The 17,633-nt window shown below is 41.9% G+C and overlaps 1 protein-coding gene and 1 long non-coding RNA gene across 2 annotated transcripts in view; one reads left to right on the plus strand and one right to left on the minus strand.

Annotated features, from left to right (window-relative positions):
- LOC146768398 (uncharacterized) overlaps positions 1–6,107 on the minus strand; it is a 50,716-nt gene extending 44,609 nt beyond the window's left edge. The window contains exon 1 of the long non-coding RNA XR_014953439.1: positions 147–6,107. This is a non-coding gene — a long non-coding RNA (uncharacterized LOC146768398). The remainder of the gene's footprint in view (positions 1–146) is intronic.
- Positions 6,108–6,259: 152 nt separating this feature from the next.
- RAB2A (RAB2A, member RAS oncogene family) overlaps positions 6,260–17,633 on the plus strand; it is a 43,044-nt gene continuing 31,670 nt past the window's right edge. The window contains exon 1 of the mRNA XM_021555658.4: positions 6,260–6,399. Coding sequence (XP_021411333.1) covers positions 6,354–6,399 — 46 coding nt within the window. The 5' untranslated portion in view covers positions 6,260–6,353. The remainder of the gene's footprint in view (positions 6,400–17,633) is intronic.

Raw genomic sequence — 17,633 nt, forward strand, 5'->3', positions numbered from 1 at the left:
CTTTCTATAGCCATCAAAAAAACATCAATAGGGGTATATGGAAAAGAAAAAAAGTCATTACTGGTAAAAGAGAAGAAGAAAAGAAATTAAAAATTTTATTTTTAACCATTAAATACATCTGACTAGAAAAGTGTAACCATGCTTACCTACTCCTATTCCTTTTCAAGCAAATCAGTTTCAATGTTTTCTCACTTCCTGCTGTGAGTAAACAGGAAGTCTTCACAATTATTTTCACTTCTGTGAGCCTGTGTGGTAACTTTATCTTCCACTTTCTCTTCCTGAAAGCATTGCCAAGGCAACTTTTAAAACACATCTAAAAAAATAAGAAAAAAAATGTTTATAAAGTAAAAAATAATACTGAAGATTTACCTTGATGGCAGTTTAAGTAGGCTTCTGCATGGCTCTCTGACATTGTTTAGCACTACTACTCCATGCTTTTGTGAATCTTGTTACACAAGCACATATTTTCTAATGCTCCTGAGAATAATTTTTTTAAAACTAAACATGTCTTTTCAGACAGTTTTTTAGGCATTTCAAGGTTATTTCAAGGATCTTATTGTTTTCCCTGTTTTAATGGGAAAAGTGTATTAAAATTTATCACATGCTGTCTTATCAACTGTTTATTATTACATAAAGGCAGTGAAAAACAAGGTTATTTGCAAGGAAAAACAGGGTGAAATGATAACAGTGGCAAAGGTCATTAATAAATAAACAGGGATAAAGCAGAGGTCATGCAAATATTTCCAGGGGAGCAAGAACGTAAAATATGAATACAGTTGGAAACTCTAGAACTATATTTTACTTTTTGTTGCACTGCCTTTAGTCTCAAGATTATATTTTGGAAACAAAAAAAGTGCTATTAGAACTGAATTTTTCACTTCAAAGAATTACTTATCAATGTAATTGAACTGTAATAAGCATTCTATAATTACAGTGACTGGACAAATGTGGCATTTTATTTTCAATGTTTAGTCAAGAGCATTTAATTTAAGCTGTTACTTAAATACTAAACTATTGTAAAGGAATGTTTTTTTAAAAAGAAACTAATTTCCAAACTTCTTTTTCCACTAGATCAAAAGTACCAATGTAAACTGTGCACACATATCCAGCTGTTAGCTGAAATCTCAGTCAAAGCTGCCTGATCTAGGACCTGCAAAACCCAAGCCACACATCACTCACAGACATTTCTAACTACTCAACTCAGAAGTTGTCCCCAGTTCACCTTTACAGGCTTAACATGTATTTTAAAATTATCTTTACAAAGGCAGATCTTTATTGAGATTTAGCTTTATTTGTCTTCTTGCAGGATCTGCTCTCTATACTTATTTCCATATGAAGTGGGGTCCCATTCTCAAAATTTATAATAAATAAAATATACTGCATATTGACTTGTTTCTTAAGTATTATACAAATCTAATCTTAAAATTCACAAATAAGAAAAATTATAGCATACACCTAATGTTCAGAAAAAGTAAATGCAGACAAGTTAAATGACAGGCACCAGAAAATAACATTTCCTACTCAGCATCTGTATAGAAAATTTAACCATACAACTGAATTATTTAAAAAATTTAAGCTAGACTGAAGTGGAGGTAGAGATTTACTTCTAACAGTTAAATGATACAACTGTACAAAATATAATTAAAGTGATTGTATTCAAATATTATGCCAGAGTTCTGTTTTTGTGTTTTAATTTCCATTGAAAAATTCCAGTCTATTACTTTGCTCTGGAGAGTATGTCGAGCCTTGGATGACTCCAAGCCTCTTTCCTAAATAGTACTTTTAGTGGTAAGGATCCTGCAAAGCCTAAGGCTTTTCTATAAACCCCAAGTGAGTTTACTAAGTGGAAAATTCAGGAAAAAAATAAGTGACACAAAAAACCCCAGCAAGTTACAGTTTTCCAAAATGTATCCAGAAACTTTCCCATATTTACCAGAATATTATCCTGACACAGTCATCATAGTGAAATATTTCATCACATGATGTAAAATCATTACAGATGAGCAGTCATGATAATATTAACAAGAAAAAAAGTAAAGAAAAACAATCCTCTGCATTTCTTCAATACTGAATTACCAATGCTTCTTTTTTATCAACTGGCTAATATTTTTTTTAATAAGTGAGTCTGATTACATTGAAGCCTTCTATCAAGTATTAATGCTTAACAAAAGAAGATATTAATTTCTCTGAAAAAAGTAAATTTAGCAGGTGAGAAGTAAAAAAAATTAAAATTATTACAGTAGCTATTTGCATACCTCTTATTAGTACTTAACATGATATATGGTACACATAACTTGGAGAAAAATCAATTTTATATTAATCTCTAGTTGGAGGCATCTCAGATTTGTAGAAAAGCAGATAACATTCAGTAAGTTAGGAACAGTCTCTTCTCCAGCAGCAAATTAGCTTGTACTTACCATGTGATAGCATAAGCAACAAATTCTTGCACATTATCCTTGCAAGCCTCTACCAAACACTGATTCAAAAACTATCCCTAACACTGATGCAATAACTATCCCAACTATCCCTAACCAGCACAAATGACTGAAGTACTCCACAGAGCAGCTTGGCTGCCTGGCCAACCAGCAGAGGCCAGGTTATCTGTCCATGGTACAGCTGTTGGCCCAAGCTGACAGCCACTGAAGCCAGTGGGGCACTGCCCTGCCATGTGAGTCACCTGCAAGCTGGTTACTGGCTGGCTCACCAGGCTGCCAAAGCACAAACAGGTAGAGCTGCCTTCCCTCTGAACTGACCCACCTGTCAACTGTCAGTTCAGCCGTGATGTTAAAGCACCTTCCATCTCACTGGGCATTCTGCACTGTCTGTATTTTCTCCCCATCAGCAAATCTCAGTTCTACAAAACAGAATTCCCTTTTCTTACTAGATCTCATTCAATTGCATCAGGCCAATCTGGCTTGTCTAGAAGTCTGGCAGATGGCAAAATTTGGGAACTATGAGACCAAATCCCATTAGCGAGGTAAACAGAATCATAGAATCATGCACTCATACAATGATAAAATAGTTTGGGCTGGAAAGAACCTTCAAAGACCATTGAGCCCAAACCTCTGCAACAAGCAACAATCTCATGCTAAAAAAAATTTCTTCCACATGTCTAGTCTAAATCTGCCTTCTCTTAGTTTAAAACCATTATCCCTTATCCTATTGCTACAGTCCCTATTAAAAAGTCTGTCACCATCAAACACATTTGAACTCATGTTTGATGTTGAGGACAGATTGCCAAGACTTGACCAACCCTCAGAGTAATACCTTTTGGGGCTCAATTATGTAGGAATCCCCAACAGTACTAATGGAGACTTTGTCATGAACAAAAACAGAGCTCTGAAGGGAAGGTGAAGGACACAAAATCTCACACAGTTCTACTTCATCCTGCCAGTCACAGGGGAGGCAGCTACAGGAGAGAGCTCATCCTGAGAGTTGATACCTGTCTGTATGACTGATCGCATAGAGTAAACTTTAGCCCTCACAACCACAGGATCTTTTGGGAGCAGTGATGGCTGGGCAGAGAGGGGATCCAACTGATGAGGTTATTTAGTTTGTTGGTGTGGCTGAGGGACCCAAGATGATTTTTCCTGAAAGCTAATATGGAAAAATGAAAGCTTAGCCACTTCTCCTATTCAGCAGATGACTCTGACAGTGCCAGAACAAGGGAGATTATGAGGAACAGAGCTGCCCCATCCCTAGAAGCAGCAACCTTTACTTATACAGGATGAGATCTTATCTGCTTATGGCCTGATCTCCTACAGCTTTGTCTCCAGTGGTTGAGGTCACACAAACCCATGCCAACAGCTTGAATGCCAGCTGAAGGGCTTAGCTGCTGAGGAAGCACTTGAGAAGACATGTTTTAGTGTGAATTTTTGATTGGGTTTGACAGCTGACCCCAACTGCAGCCTTTCCTTCAGCTGAGGTACCCTGCTCCATTGCCAGATGCCAGATTTCATGATCATTATTAGGGCAAGAAAGAGAGACGCACAGGGATATGTGAAAACAGAAGCCTAACTTTCATAGGAAGCAAGGCAAAAACCTGCTTCTCTGAAAAAATTCATTCTGGCTAGGAATTGTTTATTAACAAAAATGTGTATTGAAACTACTTGCAAATAAAATAATAGAGAAATGGCTCTTTTCAGCATGGAGAGGTTTTCAAACTATGAGAAAATTTCACATGCCACTTTCTCGATGTTCTGTCCTGTCCATGCAAGACCTATTCAATATTGTCATGAATGGTCTGGGTAACAAAATGGCAGAGATAATATAAAAAGAAAAAAAATTCAAATATTTTTGCTAAACTATTGAAATTTAGCAAGGGAAAAAACAGTGCTAATAAAGACATACCAAATGTATGGATACACTTGAGTAGTAACTATCTAGAATAGGGATCTGGTATCAAAAATTAAATTCAGATGTTGTAGATTAAAAAAAAAACCCACGTTCAGAGAGGGGCAAGACTGGAGATACTCGTTTACTAGTTTTGAGGTGATGAGGCTGGTTAGAGACATGTGAGAACTGCTGTTTTGGGCTCTACACTTAATAAACAGTGTTGGGAAAATTAGAAGTCCAGAGGAGGAAAAAAAATAGTAGGCAAACATCTGACAAGCAGTCAGAATTTTTCATTTGGAAAAGGTAGATATGTTTATAATATATAAAGGAGCTCCTTCCACTTCCTGGTGTTGTTTGGCAGGGGGGCATTTGCACATCCACAGTAGACAGGAATTAAAAAAAACCAACAACTTAATTTTGTGTTTCAGGTCATGAAATATGACAGCAGGATTTGGCACAATCAGCTTTATTGAAGGTTTTTACAAGTAAGTCAGAGGCACACCTTTTAGAAGCCATGTAGGTCAATGTTGTCCAAGCTGTTAACCACAAATAAAAACCTCTATAAAGTTAAAAGACAGACACCTTTTACTCACATTCTACCAGACAGCCAGAAGGGGAGTAAAATGTCAGTTTGTATGAAGAATGTGCCAATGACTCTTGAACAGTACCACCAGCCCACACAGCTGAGCTGAAGGAAATCCCAAAACATTGTCAGTATGATCTGACTGGAGTGCCCTACCACATTTACCCTTGCCAGGCATCTGTTGTAGCCTCAGTGTGGATGTGATATGTCAGCCAAGCTGCCTTTGACTGTTTTATGTCCAAAGGCCAGGGTACACCGGACACTTCATGAAGCAGCTGAGACTACGGAAGACCTTGAAGCCTCTTCCAGCTCACCAATCCCGTGTGAACTCTAAGTCCTAAACACCAGTTGTGAATTTAGGTTACTCCCCTAGTTCGTTGCTTTCAGTTCAGTGAGGAAAGACAGAAACAGAAAGGGAAAAAACCCTTCCAAGCCAGAACTCACTCATGGGATGAAGATAAACTCGTACCAAACAGCTCGTTGCTGGCTATTCTCAGAGGGTTTATGCTTTGGGCCATCTCGATTTATAAAGGACATTGAGGTGCTGGAGCTAGTCCAAGGAAGGACGAGTCTGGACTACCAATCCCGTGAGGAGCGGCCAAGGGAGCTGGGGTTTAGCTTGGACAAAAAGAGGCTCAGGGGTGACATCACTCTTTACAACTCCCTGAAAGGAGGTTACAACCAGGTGAGGGTCGGCTGCTTCTCCCAGGCGACCAGCGACAGTATGAGAGAACATACTCTCAAACTGTGACAGGGGAGATTTAGGCTGGAGATGAGGAAGAACTCTTTCAGGGAAAGGGTGCTTAGACATTGACGTGGGCTGCCAAGGGACTTGGTGCAGTCACCGTCCCTGGAAAGACTAGATGTGGCACTCAGCACCCCGGTCTAGTTGACATGGTGGTGTTTGGTCACGGGTGGCCGCGATGACCCCAGAGATCTTTCCCGGCGGGATGGATTCGGGATTCAGGGACGGCAGCTCCGCGCGGCGCCGCACCGCAGCCGCCGCCGCCCTCAGTCCCGCGGGGCGGGGGCCGAGGCTCCGCCCCGCGCGCGGCGGGAGCGGCCTCGCGCCTCAGCATTTCCGGGTCGGAGGCGGGGCGGCGTCAGGGGGCGGGCGCTGACGTCGCCGGAGGGTCCGCGGGCCGCTCGGCGCCTGTTTATTGTTCTCGCCGCCGCCGCCGCGTTCTGGCTTTCCCGGCGCCTGCGGGGCCGCGGCGGGAGGGAGCGAGGGAGGGCGGACAGCAGGCCCGAGCGAGCAGAGCCCCTCCGCCAGCGGCGGCGCGGGGGCGGAGGTAGGAGGGAGCGAGCGGGCGAGGCGCCGCCCGGGGGCCGTTAGCCGTTTCCGCCTCTCCGCAGCGCGAGCCCGGGCGGCGAGCGCGAGCGTCACGCCGGAGCGAAAGCGGGACAGCCCGGGAGCGGCAGCCCGGGAGCGGCCATGGCCTACGCGTACCTCTTCAAGTACATCATCATCGGAGACACAGGTGGGTGAGCCCGCGCCGGAGCGGGGCGGGAGGCGGGGAGGAAGGCCCGGCTCCCCGCGCCCATTTCCGCAGTGTTGGCAGTGCCGCCGACGTGGTGGCTCCGCGCGAGGAAGAGGCGGCGTCTCCCCCCGCCTCTGCGCCGGGCCCCGCCCGCGGCCTCGGCCTTGTCTCCCACGGCCTTGGGCCGCTGGCAGCCGCCTCCGGGCCCGGCTGGCGGGCCGCGGGGCAGCGCCGGCTGTGTCACGGCCCCGGCTGCGGCAGCAGAGCGGGCCGGCGGAGAGGAGGAAGGCGCTGTCACAACGAAACTTAGATCTGGGTAGTGCCCGTGGTTTGCAGCCTTGTGGTAGCGAGGCCACACTCGTCCTCGCAGTTTTGTGATGAGTTTCTGTCTCATTGCTGCGAGTTACCTTCAGCTCAGGCTGCAAGGATGCTCTTTCCAGTCTGGGCTGGAGCTCTGTAACAAACTGTGTGAAGACACGCTGTCAAAGAAGAATTAAAAGCCCTGGCTCTTCCAGTCTAATTTAAAGGGACTTCTTTTTTTATGTGTATGTATGTACACACACCACTGCTTTTCCAGATGTTTCTTGTTACTTCTTAAAAACATACTGAATCATAGACTGTCAAGGGGTTAGACTGGGGCTTAGAGATGATCTAGTCACAAACCCCCCCTGCTGTGGGCAGGGACACCTCCCATTAGACCACCTTGCTTAAGGCTCCATCCGACCTAGCGTTGAACATTTCTCAAAAACTTACTCCATTCCATTTGTAACTGGCTGCTGCGTGATAAGTAATAATGCTTACAAATGCTGTTGGCATAGCCATATGCTGGTAGGAGTTGCTGCTTGAAGACCCTTTGCTAATACATTTTATGCTTCTTCCACCTAGCATGGATGGAAGTAGCATACTTCAATCAAACTGTTGTCAGGGCAAGGTAGCTGACTTAGTTAACCATTGTGCCTGTGTATTGTGTGTTTTCCTTGCTGTTTTCCTCATACCTGTCTAAATGCCTTCTTTAATAAGTTTGATGACACACCTGGTTTTTTAGGTGCTATTCTGAGGGATGCCTTCATAATTGTACTTCATACCTATGAACCAAATTATCTGTTGGTGGAATATAATTATACCTTGTAGTTGCATTACACATGAGGTTGTTAAATAGAGTGGGTGCAACTACTATGTGACTTTTATCTGCTTTTTAAATGTGTATTTAAACTCTGAAAGCCTTTTTAGGTTCTGCAGCAGCAGCTGTAGTACAAGTTAATTATTAGAAATACATCGCAGTTGTAATGACCATGTTGGAAACCTTAGGCTGTAGATGATAATTCTGATTTTTGTTGAGTGTTTACTTGAGTGACAGTTCATCAGACCAGGACAGGATATTACCCGTGCAAATTCAGGAGAAGTAAGAAGAGGTTTGTCAGGCTGGTGTGATGCAAGACAGTAGTGCACAGTTCAGAACGGCAGTGTCTCAGAGCATGTGGCCAGTTCTGGGGCATCTCTAAAAACTGTAGTCATTAAAGTGGTAGACAGCAGCTTACAGTTGCTTTGGTACATTGATTGTATACTGATTAAATTTTTACAAAGAAACATCCTCAGTGTAATGGTCTGTGCTGCACTCCTGAATTTGAGGAGTTGCTTGAAATGTGAAATACAGAATGGATGTGTCATTTCTGCAGTTGTTGCAGCTGCTTAAGAACCAAATATCAGAATAGTAAGAGAAAGGAAACACAGAGAGGAAAACAGCTCACAAATTTGCTGTTGGCTTTTTGGTTAGTAATTTTTTTAAATTCTTGTGTTCTTGAGTTGCTACAGGAAACTAATTAAAACTACTGCAATCATTATTCTTGAAGTGAATTGAATATGTCAATAGTGGTAAGTTGGTTTTGCTTTTAGATCTCCTGTGAGCCTTTTAAGTGTTCTAATAGAGGTAGTACTCAAGAGCCAAGTTATGTTGTGCACAGTTGCCAAGATGGTGGTGGTAGTCTAGGTATTAATGCTCTTCCTCAGATGAAGGCAATTGAACTCAAAGTTCTGACAGTGGAAATTAAAAGTGGATCATGACTGTCCTCTTCAGTTCCCATGGTGGTGTCCACAGTTTTCTAGCCAGTGAAGATATGCCACTGGCCTTGCAGACCATGTAGATTTCATAGCAGTCGAGAAATTTGTTTCTGGTATTTGATTTAGAGTCTTTGGAAATGCCTCAGCTGCCTGGTGACTCAGCAGTTAGTTGTAAACAAACTGTAGGAGAAAACTAAGAGACTCAGCTGAGGACTGATGTTAACATTTAGCTCCTCTTTCAGCACTAAAAAACAAAGTTGTGTGATCCATAAGCAAACCAATGAAACCTCCCTGGAGTTACACAAGACACCTGTATGTGCCTTCTCTGAGTTGATTCCATATGCTTTCATCTGCTTAAACACAGGAATTCAGGATCATCTCAGTCTCTTAAAATGACAGCCAGAGGCTGACTGTGCAAGACTGCCTTGTGCTCAGCAGTTCTTGTCCCTTTGTATTCCCTGTTTCATTGGTCATTGGCATTCACTGACTTTTCTTTTTTGATACTTTAGGCATGGTAGCTTTATGAACATGGGATTGCTTCTAATCTGGTTCTTAACTGTATTTTTTAATATATAAAAATGGTTTTCTGTATAATTGGAACTGGTTTAGGATCTAGTTAGTTTTCTATTATGGGAGGGACCTGAAATGACATGGCTGTATGCCAGGTACTAAAAAACATTGCCATAAATCTGTATGATTTTTATATTGTAGCAGTGGGACAATAGCTATGGAATCCTAAGAGAAAAAAAATACGAGTACTACGGAATAGTGACTACTGTGAGAGTTTACAAGGAAAAATCCTTTGATCTGGCTATTTCCAAAGCATTATAGGAGTTCGCAAATGAACTTAGAAGCATCTGTGGTGCATGCAGCATAGGATTGTACCTCTGAGACCTTTGCCTTTATGTTGATGGTGTATTTGATTTTGATTGCCAGTAGCAGTTGGTGTCTTCATCCACTTTTCCCTATGCATCTGCCTTTGGCCACCAGTTGAAGTCAAAATGATCTTTGATGTGAAGTAGGATAAATATTGTTGGCATATGAGAATTGTCTGTTTGTGCAGTTGGTGACTGAAAGTCTCTCATTTTTCTTTTAGATCTTTGTATGATGGCGAAATCTATACTTATCTTTTAGATATTTTTCTTCATTATTATAAAACCTTCTTTACTTATATGTTTGTTATCAGCAATGTACCATGTGGGAATAAACAGGGAATGATAACAAGATTTTTGTGAAGGTGAGAGCTGGAATATTTTTTTCAGAATAATACACATTAACCAGGATTTTCTTCTATTAGAGTATGTTTGCTAGTTTCCACCAGAGAATTCTAGAATGCTCCTGAACTTTAGGATACCTCAAGTACCAGTTTTGCAATGGTCAGATTTCTTGCCACCAACATAACTTGTCATTTCTAGCCTATTTCAATGTCTTTTTAGGGTCAGTGTTGCTGCATTTTCCATGAGCAGGTCCACCTGCTTTTCTTTAATGCGTTACTGCAGCAACTCTCTGAGCTTTTTGCATAATGGACTTTCACTTGCCTTTCAATTTCAGCAGACAGTTGCTGATCCTAGACCAAGAGTGTCTCTAAGTTATTAAGAGGTGATGATGAAAGAAAATACAGTTGCTTGGTGATCTAATTCTCACTCTCTAGAGTAAAGTAAGCTGTCTAGTCAACCATTTCTCTTGTCTAGGAGACTTCCAAATTAAGCAATCAAATTTACTTTATTTTTCAGTCCTCTTTGTGAAATGTTTCTAGGGTCTTTGCACTTTGCTTTGGAACAGCAGCTATTATTAGCTAGTAATGTGTATGACCAGAGTCTTTTGCCCTTATTTTCTCTAAGTATATAGTAGTACTTCTTGGCAAAAGTGGTTTTCATCTCACCAGAGCTGGTGTTAATACCCTGTGATATCTTGAGGACTTGTTAGTGCTGAAAACCAGAGTACTCGTCTGTACTACTTATAGCTTGCTTTGAGACCCTTTCAATATGCTTTAATCCCAAAAGAGCAGATATTGGTGTTGTATAAGAGCATCCTCTTAGCCTCTTAGAAGTTGTTAACTAGAATTAACAAACTATATGTCCATACAAATGGTTTCGTGAGGCTGCTGCTGTGCACACTTGTACTAATTCTAACACTTTCTTTAAAAGAAACCCCAAACACCTTGCCACTCAAAAAAATCTAACCCAACCCCACCTCCAATTTCATCTAAAACCACGTTATTATGAATGGCTGGCAGTTTCTAAGTCGGTTGTGACCATGCAGAACATGAAGCTTTTTTTATAGACTCAAATGTAGCTTAATTTTATTTGGAAAAAAATTTTGCTTACTTTTAAAACTTGTAGTTAGCAGTGGAGCAATCCATACAAACTGAAATATGGTGAAGTTGAACAGCTCCTTTAACTTAGGCCTGCACTAATTGTTATGTAGAAAGGAAAAAATTACATCATTGGCTTCAAATATGCTGTTGAAAATGCTTATGTTGAAGCTGAATCAACTTTAAAAGAGCCATTTAGGCAGCATGAAGGATTTTGGAGGTTGTTTTTCTTCTGTTCTTGTCCATGCTTACATTAGTATGTGAACTCCCTTTGCTCTGTACGTGACAGTTTGGAATGTTTCAGTTTGTCCTTCCAATAAATTTAAATAAAGCTCTCCCATTTGATGGTAGAGTTCTAAGACATAACTGACTGAGAAGAGGTTAAGAAAAATCTTTGCTTTAGGTTCACATTGTGTTATGCCTAGGCCCATGAAAAGGTAATACTGCACTTTCCAGAGATGTATAAAGCTGCTATGGCTGAAAAGGGGGGAGAGAGAACAAATTGCAGCCTGTGATAAGAAAAGGGCTTATGAAACACCTGGAAGCTCTGCAGACTACTGGAAAGAACTAAAAGTATCTCATAAACCAGGTTAAAGGTATGAATCTTGTGATGTGTAATTACCCAGTTAAAATCAAAGTTAGTTTTAAAATCTGGGTTCTTATATGTATCATCTAGATAATAATCTATTTATATATATAATATGTATATCTATAATAATCACATATATTATCTTGCCCATTATTTGAAACTGCATTACCCTATCTTTAAGATTTATTTTGTTTGGTTTTTCTGAAGGAAGGTAAGGAAGTAGGAAGCTTGTTTCAGCTCAGGTGATACTGTGTCACTGGTTTCTTGGGCGTCCAGGCTGACATAGTTGGTTACATGTGAAAGAAGGAATTCTTTTCCTCTTATCTTGTGGTGACTTTGATAGTCTGCCATTCTCTGGATCCACCCAGTAATGCAGTAGAAAACTACTTTTTTTTTGGGTTAGCTTTTTACTTAGTGGCTGAATCAGGTGTTTTGGCCTTGTGGCTGTGCTTTCCACAGTCTGGAGTACTTTCATGGAAGGAAACTGGATCTAGGAAGATTAGTGAGAGCAAGATATCAAAGGGAAGTAGGTCTTCATCTCTGTGTGTGGTGGACTGACTGATCACCATCAAGTACAAGAAAAACATTTCTATGAGACTGTTGAATTAATCCAGGGTTTATCTGCTGCCAAAATGAGTAGACCTTGTTACCGCTTCTTGTCTCAACTATGAGCTCTGCTGCTTCTTAGCTCTCAGCATCACTGCTTCTGTGATCCTTCAGAGAGCCAGCTCAGCTCACAAAGATGATTTGAAAAACAAAACTAAACAAATAGTAGGTATGTTTAAAAGAGTGCAAGCACCCTTTTGGGTAAGGAGGTGGAGCTGTGTGGGAAGGAGTGAGTCTACTCACCAGAGAGAGCAGGCAGATTAACATAGATTTTTCTTTAGCATTCAGTTTTTATTCTACAGTTGAGAGGACTACTACTCTAGTTCTTTTCCTCTGTCACCTTTCTTGGGCTATACTGGTGCTTAGGTGAGTGAGTAAGGAAACTTATCGTCCCCTTACCCTTTTTATTGGACCCATTTTTAGTTTTGAACCAGGTCAGCTTTTCAAGGCAAACATCAGTGGAAGGAACACTGAGTTTTCTCTAGAGGTAAGAAAAGCCTGGAAGTTTTCCTCATATTCAGTAGTACACACCTGACTCTGCAGATAGTAACTGAACTTTCTTTGCCCTATTCACAGGGAATCAGGAAAGGGAGAAAGAAGCAAGTCAGCTCTCTTAGCCAAAGACTGGCTCAGCTGTATCATTACCTGTTCTTTTTTTTTTAAGTGCCACAAGTGCAGCCTATTAGTGAAAACAATAACCATTCCCTTTTCTCTGTCTTCTGTAGCCCTAGTCTGATGCATATATGGTGTTTTGGATGAGTGGTACTGTGCTGGATCCATTTCTTGGTGTAGCTTGTTGTCTATGAGTGAGAAGGGTGAAATAAACACAGGTATATAAGAAAGGCTTTGTTGAAGCTGGGCCAGAGTGGACAACAGTAAAGTTCTGGCAATGCCTTGTCTAAGGAAACTGACTGTAGCACCCAGATTAAGAGGAAGCTGTTAAGGGAGGTAGAGGAATTTAGAGAATCAACTCAGTCTGCTGGTTCAGAATTTAGAGCTGGAGGGAAAAATTACTGTAGCACAAGCTCTACTCCCATAATTGTTTGAGTGCTAAGAAGCAATGAAGGGATCCTAAAACAGGCGCTTGCAAAGAAGCAAGCTACCTTCCCTCTGAGCATGTAACACATTGTTTTCATTTGTTCCTAAACTAGTGGTTGTTACTGTGGCTGTTGAAGTCTATCCAAGCTCTCTCATATGAAACCACTAGATTCTTTTTTCTGGGGTGGTTTATCTGAAGCTAAATGAAGAATAAAATGAAGAATAACTGAATCTATCCCTTTTGTACTCTGCAATTAACTGTCATCAAGATGTTCTCAGCTACTTATCACAGTGTCTGCCTCATTTCAGGTGTAAGATTTACAGTGCTAAGTGAACAAGATACCTGGTAAGCAGCCACTCTGTTCTTAGTTAGCTGGTGTAGTTACTTTAAACCACCTGCATGTATAGAATTAGCTCCCTGCACAGCATCTGTTTATGTTACAAGGTGGTAAACTACTCAGGCATTCATATACAGCTCCTGTCTCTGATACATGTTACTGTCTATGACAGAGGAGTCAGTGCAAGCCCTGGAAGTGATTGGGCTACAAAACTGTTTATATAAGAACTTTTGTGATACAAAAGTGCAATATCTTAAAACCATAAAATTAAAATGAAACCTCTATTTCAGTCAACAGCAGTACAAAACTTAGAGGCTTTCAGATGGGGGTTTTTGTTGGAAGGTTCTGAACTAGCAGGAATGGCATTAAAGAGAAGCTAGTTAGTTATTCTGTTTCTCTATGTGAGCCTATCAGTCTGCTCCTAAAAGGACTGCTATGGAGGAGTGACTAGAGGTGCCGTCATCTTGTGCCAGTACGAGACAGGGCCTGCATCAAAGAGGCTGTGCTTGTCTGTCATCTTCACTCTGCTGAGGCTGGTGTTTGTATGCTCAATTCAACTGACTTGGTCACCAGCATTCGAAGGAGAAGAAATATCAGATTGTTATGTGAGAATTAGTGCTGGAATACCTGGTGCTGCAATAATCAAATGTCACTTTGTTGATTAGATTTTGAAATACTATTCAAACACTTGTAAGATTGGTGCAGATTGGATTGGTTTAAGGTTTTGGTCTATCCATTGGAACTGAAATCACTTTGCAAGGTTAATGACAAAAGCTGTTTCTGGTGTGACATACAGGTTTTCTGTAAGTGAGGTGGTGATTATATTCTCCAATGGGGCAATTTTATTTCATTGGTGATATAAAAGTTATCTGTGTATATAAACTATTCACATAATCACCTAGGTTGGAAAAGACCTTTGAGATGATCAAGACCAGCCTATGACCTAACCAAACACCTTCTCATCAACTAAACTGAGTGCTGTGTCCAGTCTTTTTCAGCACATCCAGGGATAGTGACACTCCACCACCTCCCTGGGCAGACAATTCCATTGCACAGTCACTCAGTAAAGAATTTTTTTCAGACATCTAACCTAAACTTCCCCTGATGCAGCTTAAGATTGTGTCCTCACATTCTGTCAGTGGTTGCCTGGAGAAAGAATCCCATCTGACTACGACCACCTTTCAGGGAGTTGTAGAGAGTGATAAGGTCTCCCCTGAGCCTCCTATTTCCAGGCTAAACAGTCCCAGCTCCCTCAGCCATTCTTCACAGAGCTTGTGTTCCAACCCCTCACCAGCCTTGTTGCTCTCCTCTGGATGTGCTTGAGCAACTCAACATCCTTCCTAAAGTGAGGGGCCCAGAACTGGACACAGCACTCAAGGTGTGGCCTCACTAGGGCTGAATACAGGGGAAGCATGACCTCCCTGCTCCTGCTGGCCACACTATTCCTGATACAGACCAGAATGCTGTTGGCCTTCTTGGTCACCAGGGCACACTGCTGGCTCATGTTCAGCTGGCTGTCAACCAGTACCCCTGGGTCCTTTTCCACCTGGGCACTGTCCAGCCACACCATGCCCAGGCTGTAACGCTGCAGAGGATTTTGTGGCCAAAATGTGGGACTCGGCAGTTGGACTTGTTAAACTTCATCTTACTGGACTCTGCTCACCTCTCCAACTGTTCTAGGTCCATTTGCAGAGCCCTCCTACCCACCAACAGATTGGCACATACTCCCAGCATAGTGTCATCTGCAGATTTGGTGATAGTGGAGTCATCCCCTCATCCAGATCATCAGTGAAGATATTAAACAGGACTGACTCCATCACTGATCTCTGGGGGACACCACTAGTGACTGGATGTGGCCCTGTTCACCACCACTCTTCTGGTCCCAGCCATCCAGCCAGTGATTAACCCAGTGAAGAGAGCATCTGTCAAAGCTGTAGGCTACCAGATTTTCCAGGAGAGCGCTGTGGGAGACAGTGTCAAAGGCCTTGCTGAATTGTAGGTAGACAGCATCCACAGCCTTTCCCACATCCACCAAGTGGGTCACCTGGTCATAGAAGGAGATCATGTTGGTCAAGCACAGCCTGCCTATCCTAAATCCATGCTGGCTGGGTCTGATCCCCTGGCTCTCCTGTAGGTGCTGTGTGGCGCTCAGTATGATCTGTTCCATAATCCTGCTGGGCACCGAGGTCAGGTTGACTGGCCTGTAGTTTCCTAGATCCTCCTTTCCAACTCTCCTGTGGATGGATGTCATGCTGGCCAGCTTCCAGTCATCTGGGACCTCCCAGCTGAGCTAGGACTGATGGTAAATGATGGAGAGCAGCTTTGCAAGCTCATCTGCCACCTCCTTCATCACTCTGGGATGGATCCCATATAGTCCCATAGATTTGTGAGCATCTTAATGGCTCAGCAGGTCTTTGACTGCTTCATCCTGGATAGTAGGGGCACTACTCTGCTCCCTGACACCATCTACCAGCCCAGGAGAACAGTTGTCCTGTGGACAATCTGTCTTTCTGTTGAAAATTAAGGCAAAGAAGGTGTTAAGTACCTCTACCTTTTCCTCATCTTTAGTTACTAAATTCCCTCTTGCATCTAATAGAGATTGGAGGTTGTCCTTGTCCTTGCTTTTGCCATGATGTATTTTTTAAAATATTTTTATTGTCCTTTAGAGAAGTGGCCAGATTGAGTTCTGTCTGGACTTTTGCCTCTCTAATTTTTTCCTACATGACCTAGCAATTCCCTTAAGCATTTCCAGAGATACCTGACCCTCCTTCCAAAAGTGATACGTCCTCTTTTTATTCCTTAGTTACTTCAAGAGCGCCTTACTCATCCAGGCTGGTTGTTTTCCTTGTTGGCTCATCTTTCAGCACATAGGGACAGTCTGTTCCTGTGCCTTCAAGATTTCTGTTTTGAACCATGTTTGTCCTTCCTGGACTCCTTTCTTTTTAAGGGCTGCTTCCCAAGGAACTCTCTGAATAAGTCTCTTGAACAGGCCAACAATCTGCCCTTGGGAAGTCCAGTGTGAAAGTTTTATTGATGCCCCTCCTTATTTCACAAAATATTGAAAATTCTGTAATTTCACTGTCACCATACCTCAGATGGCCTCCTGCCACCACATCTCCCACCAGCCCATCTCTGTTTGCAAACAGCAGATCTTGTGTAGTCTCTCCCCTGGTAGGCTCGCTCACCGGCTGGGACAAGAGCTGTTCTCTGAGTAGAATTATTAATATTTTAAAGTTTTGTACAGTTTTGTGTTCTGTCCCTACAGCTCCCATACCCCACCTTTCTCTGTTTCTTTTTTACCTGCAGTGCTTTCCTTCACTCCTCCACTTCTCTTAGGTTAACTAATTTTTTAGGAACAGAATTTATACCTGCTTCAAAGCTGCTTGTGTTCTGACAGTTTGCCATCATAAGCCAGAAAGCTAAAGAAATCTAGTAAGGCAAATGCTGCCTTGGATTACAGTTCCATGCAGCTCTGTCATTGATCTGCTGGCTCTGCTGCATTTCTTTTCCCTCATTTGAACTAACTCTTACACTTGTCTGACCCTGCATTAAGCCATTTCTGTTTGCTTTGTCACTCCCCTTGTCAGATTAGCATGCTAGCCCTGCACATGACTGAAACACATCTAAGCTGTGTGGAGAAATGGACAGGAGCATACTGTAGGATAAGTAGAGACAGCAGCACTAGCAACTGGCTTAGGCTGTTGGAATTGCTGCCTTGTTTGGGATATTAATCTGAGTGCCATCAGTTGGCCACAACTCATTTTGTGACAAAACTCAATGCAGGTTTCCTGTTTCTGTTAGATTTGATTGAAACTGGCTACTGGTCTTAGAATTAAAGTCTAATGAGATAGGTGGTGAATATATTTCTGTAGGCTTTGTTTCCTCCTTAAACCACACTAAAAAACTTCACTGAATTTGGTACTGGAAAGACTGGTGTCACTATATGCATACCTATGGTATCTGTATCTTTTGTCGGTAGTGTGGCTCTTTTCCTTATCTCTTTGCTTGCTATCTTTGATTACTAGATATGTCTCTTATGATGAGTTGTTGCTGATCTCTAGTATGTGGCTAGAATAGCTTTATCTTGCTGGACAGATAAAGTACAGCATGAACTTGGATGCTACAGTATAGTATGTTATGTGATAATAGCTCAGAGTTTAAATCAAATATATTACTGTCAGGTTTTAAAGGCTGAAAAGAAAGTTTGACTGCGCAAAACAGGAAGAATAGCCCCTCCAAATAAAACAAGGAAAATTAACTGTAAAAAGTAGTATATTTACAAACCTAGATA

This window comes from Lonchura striata, chromosome 2, assembly GCF_050655825.1.
Source record: "Lonchura striata isolate lonStrDom1 chromosome 2, ASM5065582v1, whole genome shotgun sequence".
Taxonomy (NCBI): Eukaryota; Metazoa; Chordata; class Aves; order Passeriformes; family Estrildidae; genus Lonchura; species Lonchura striata.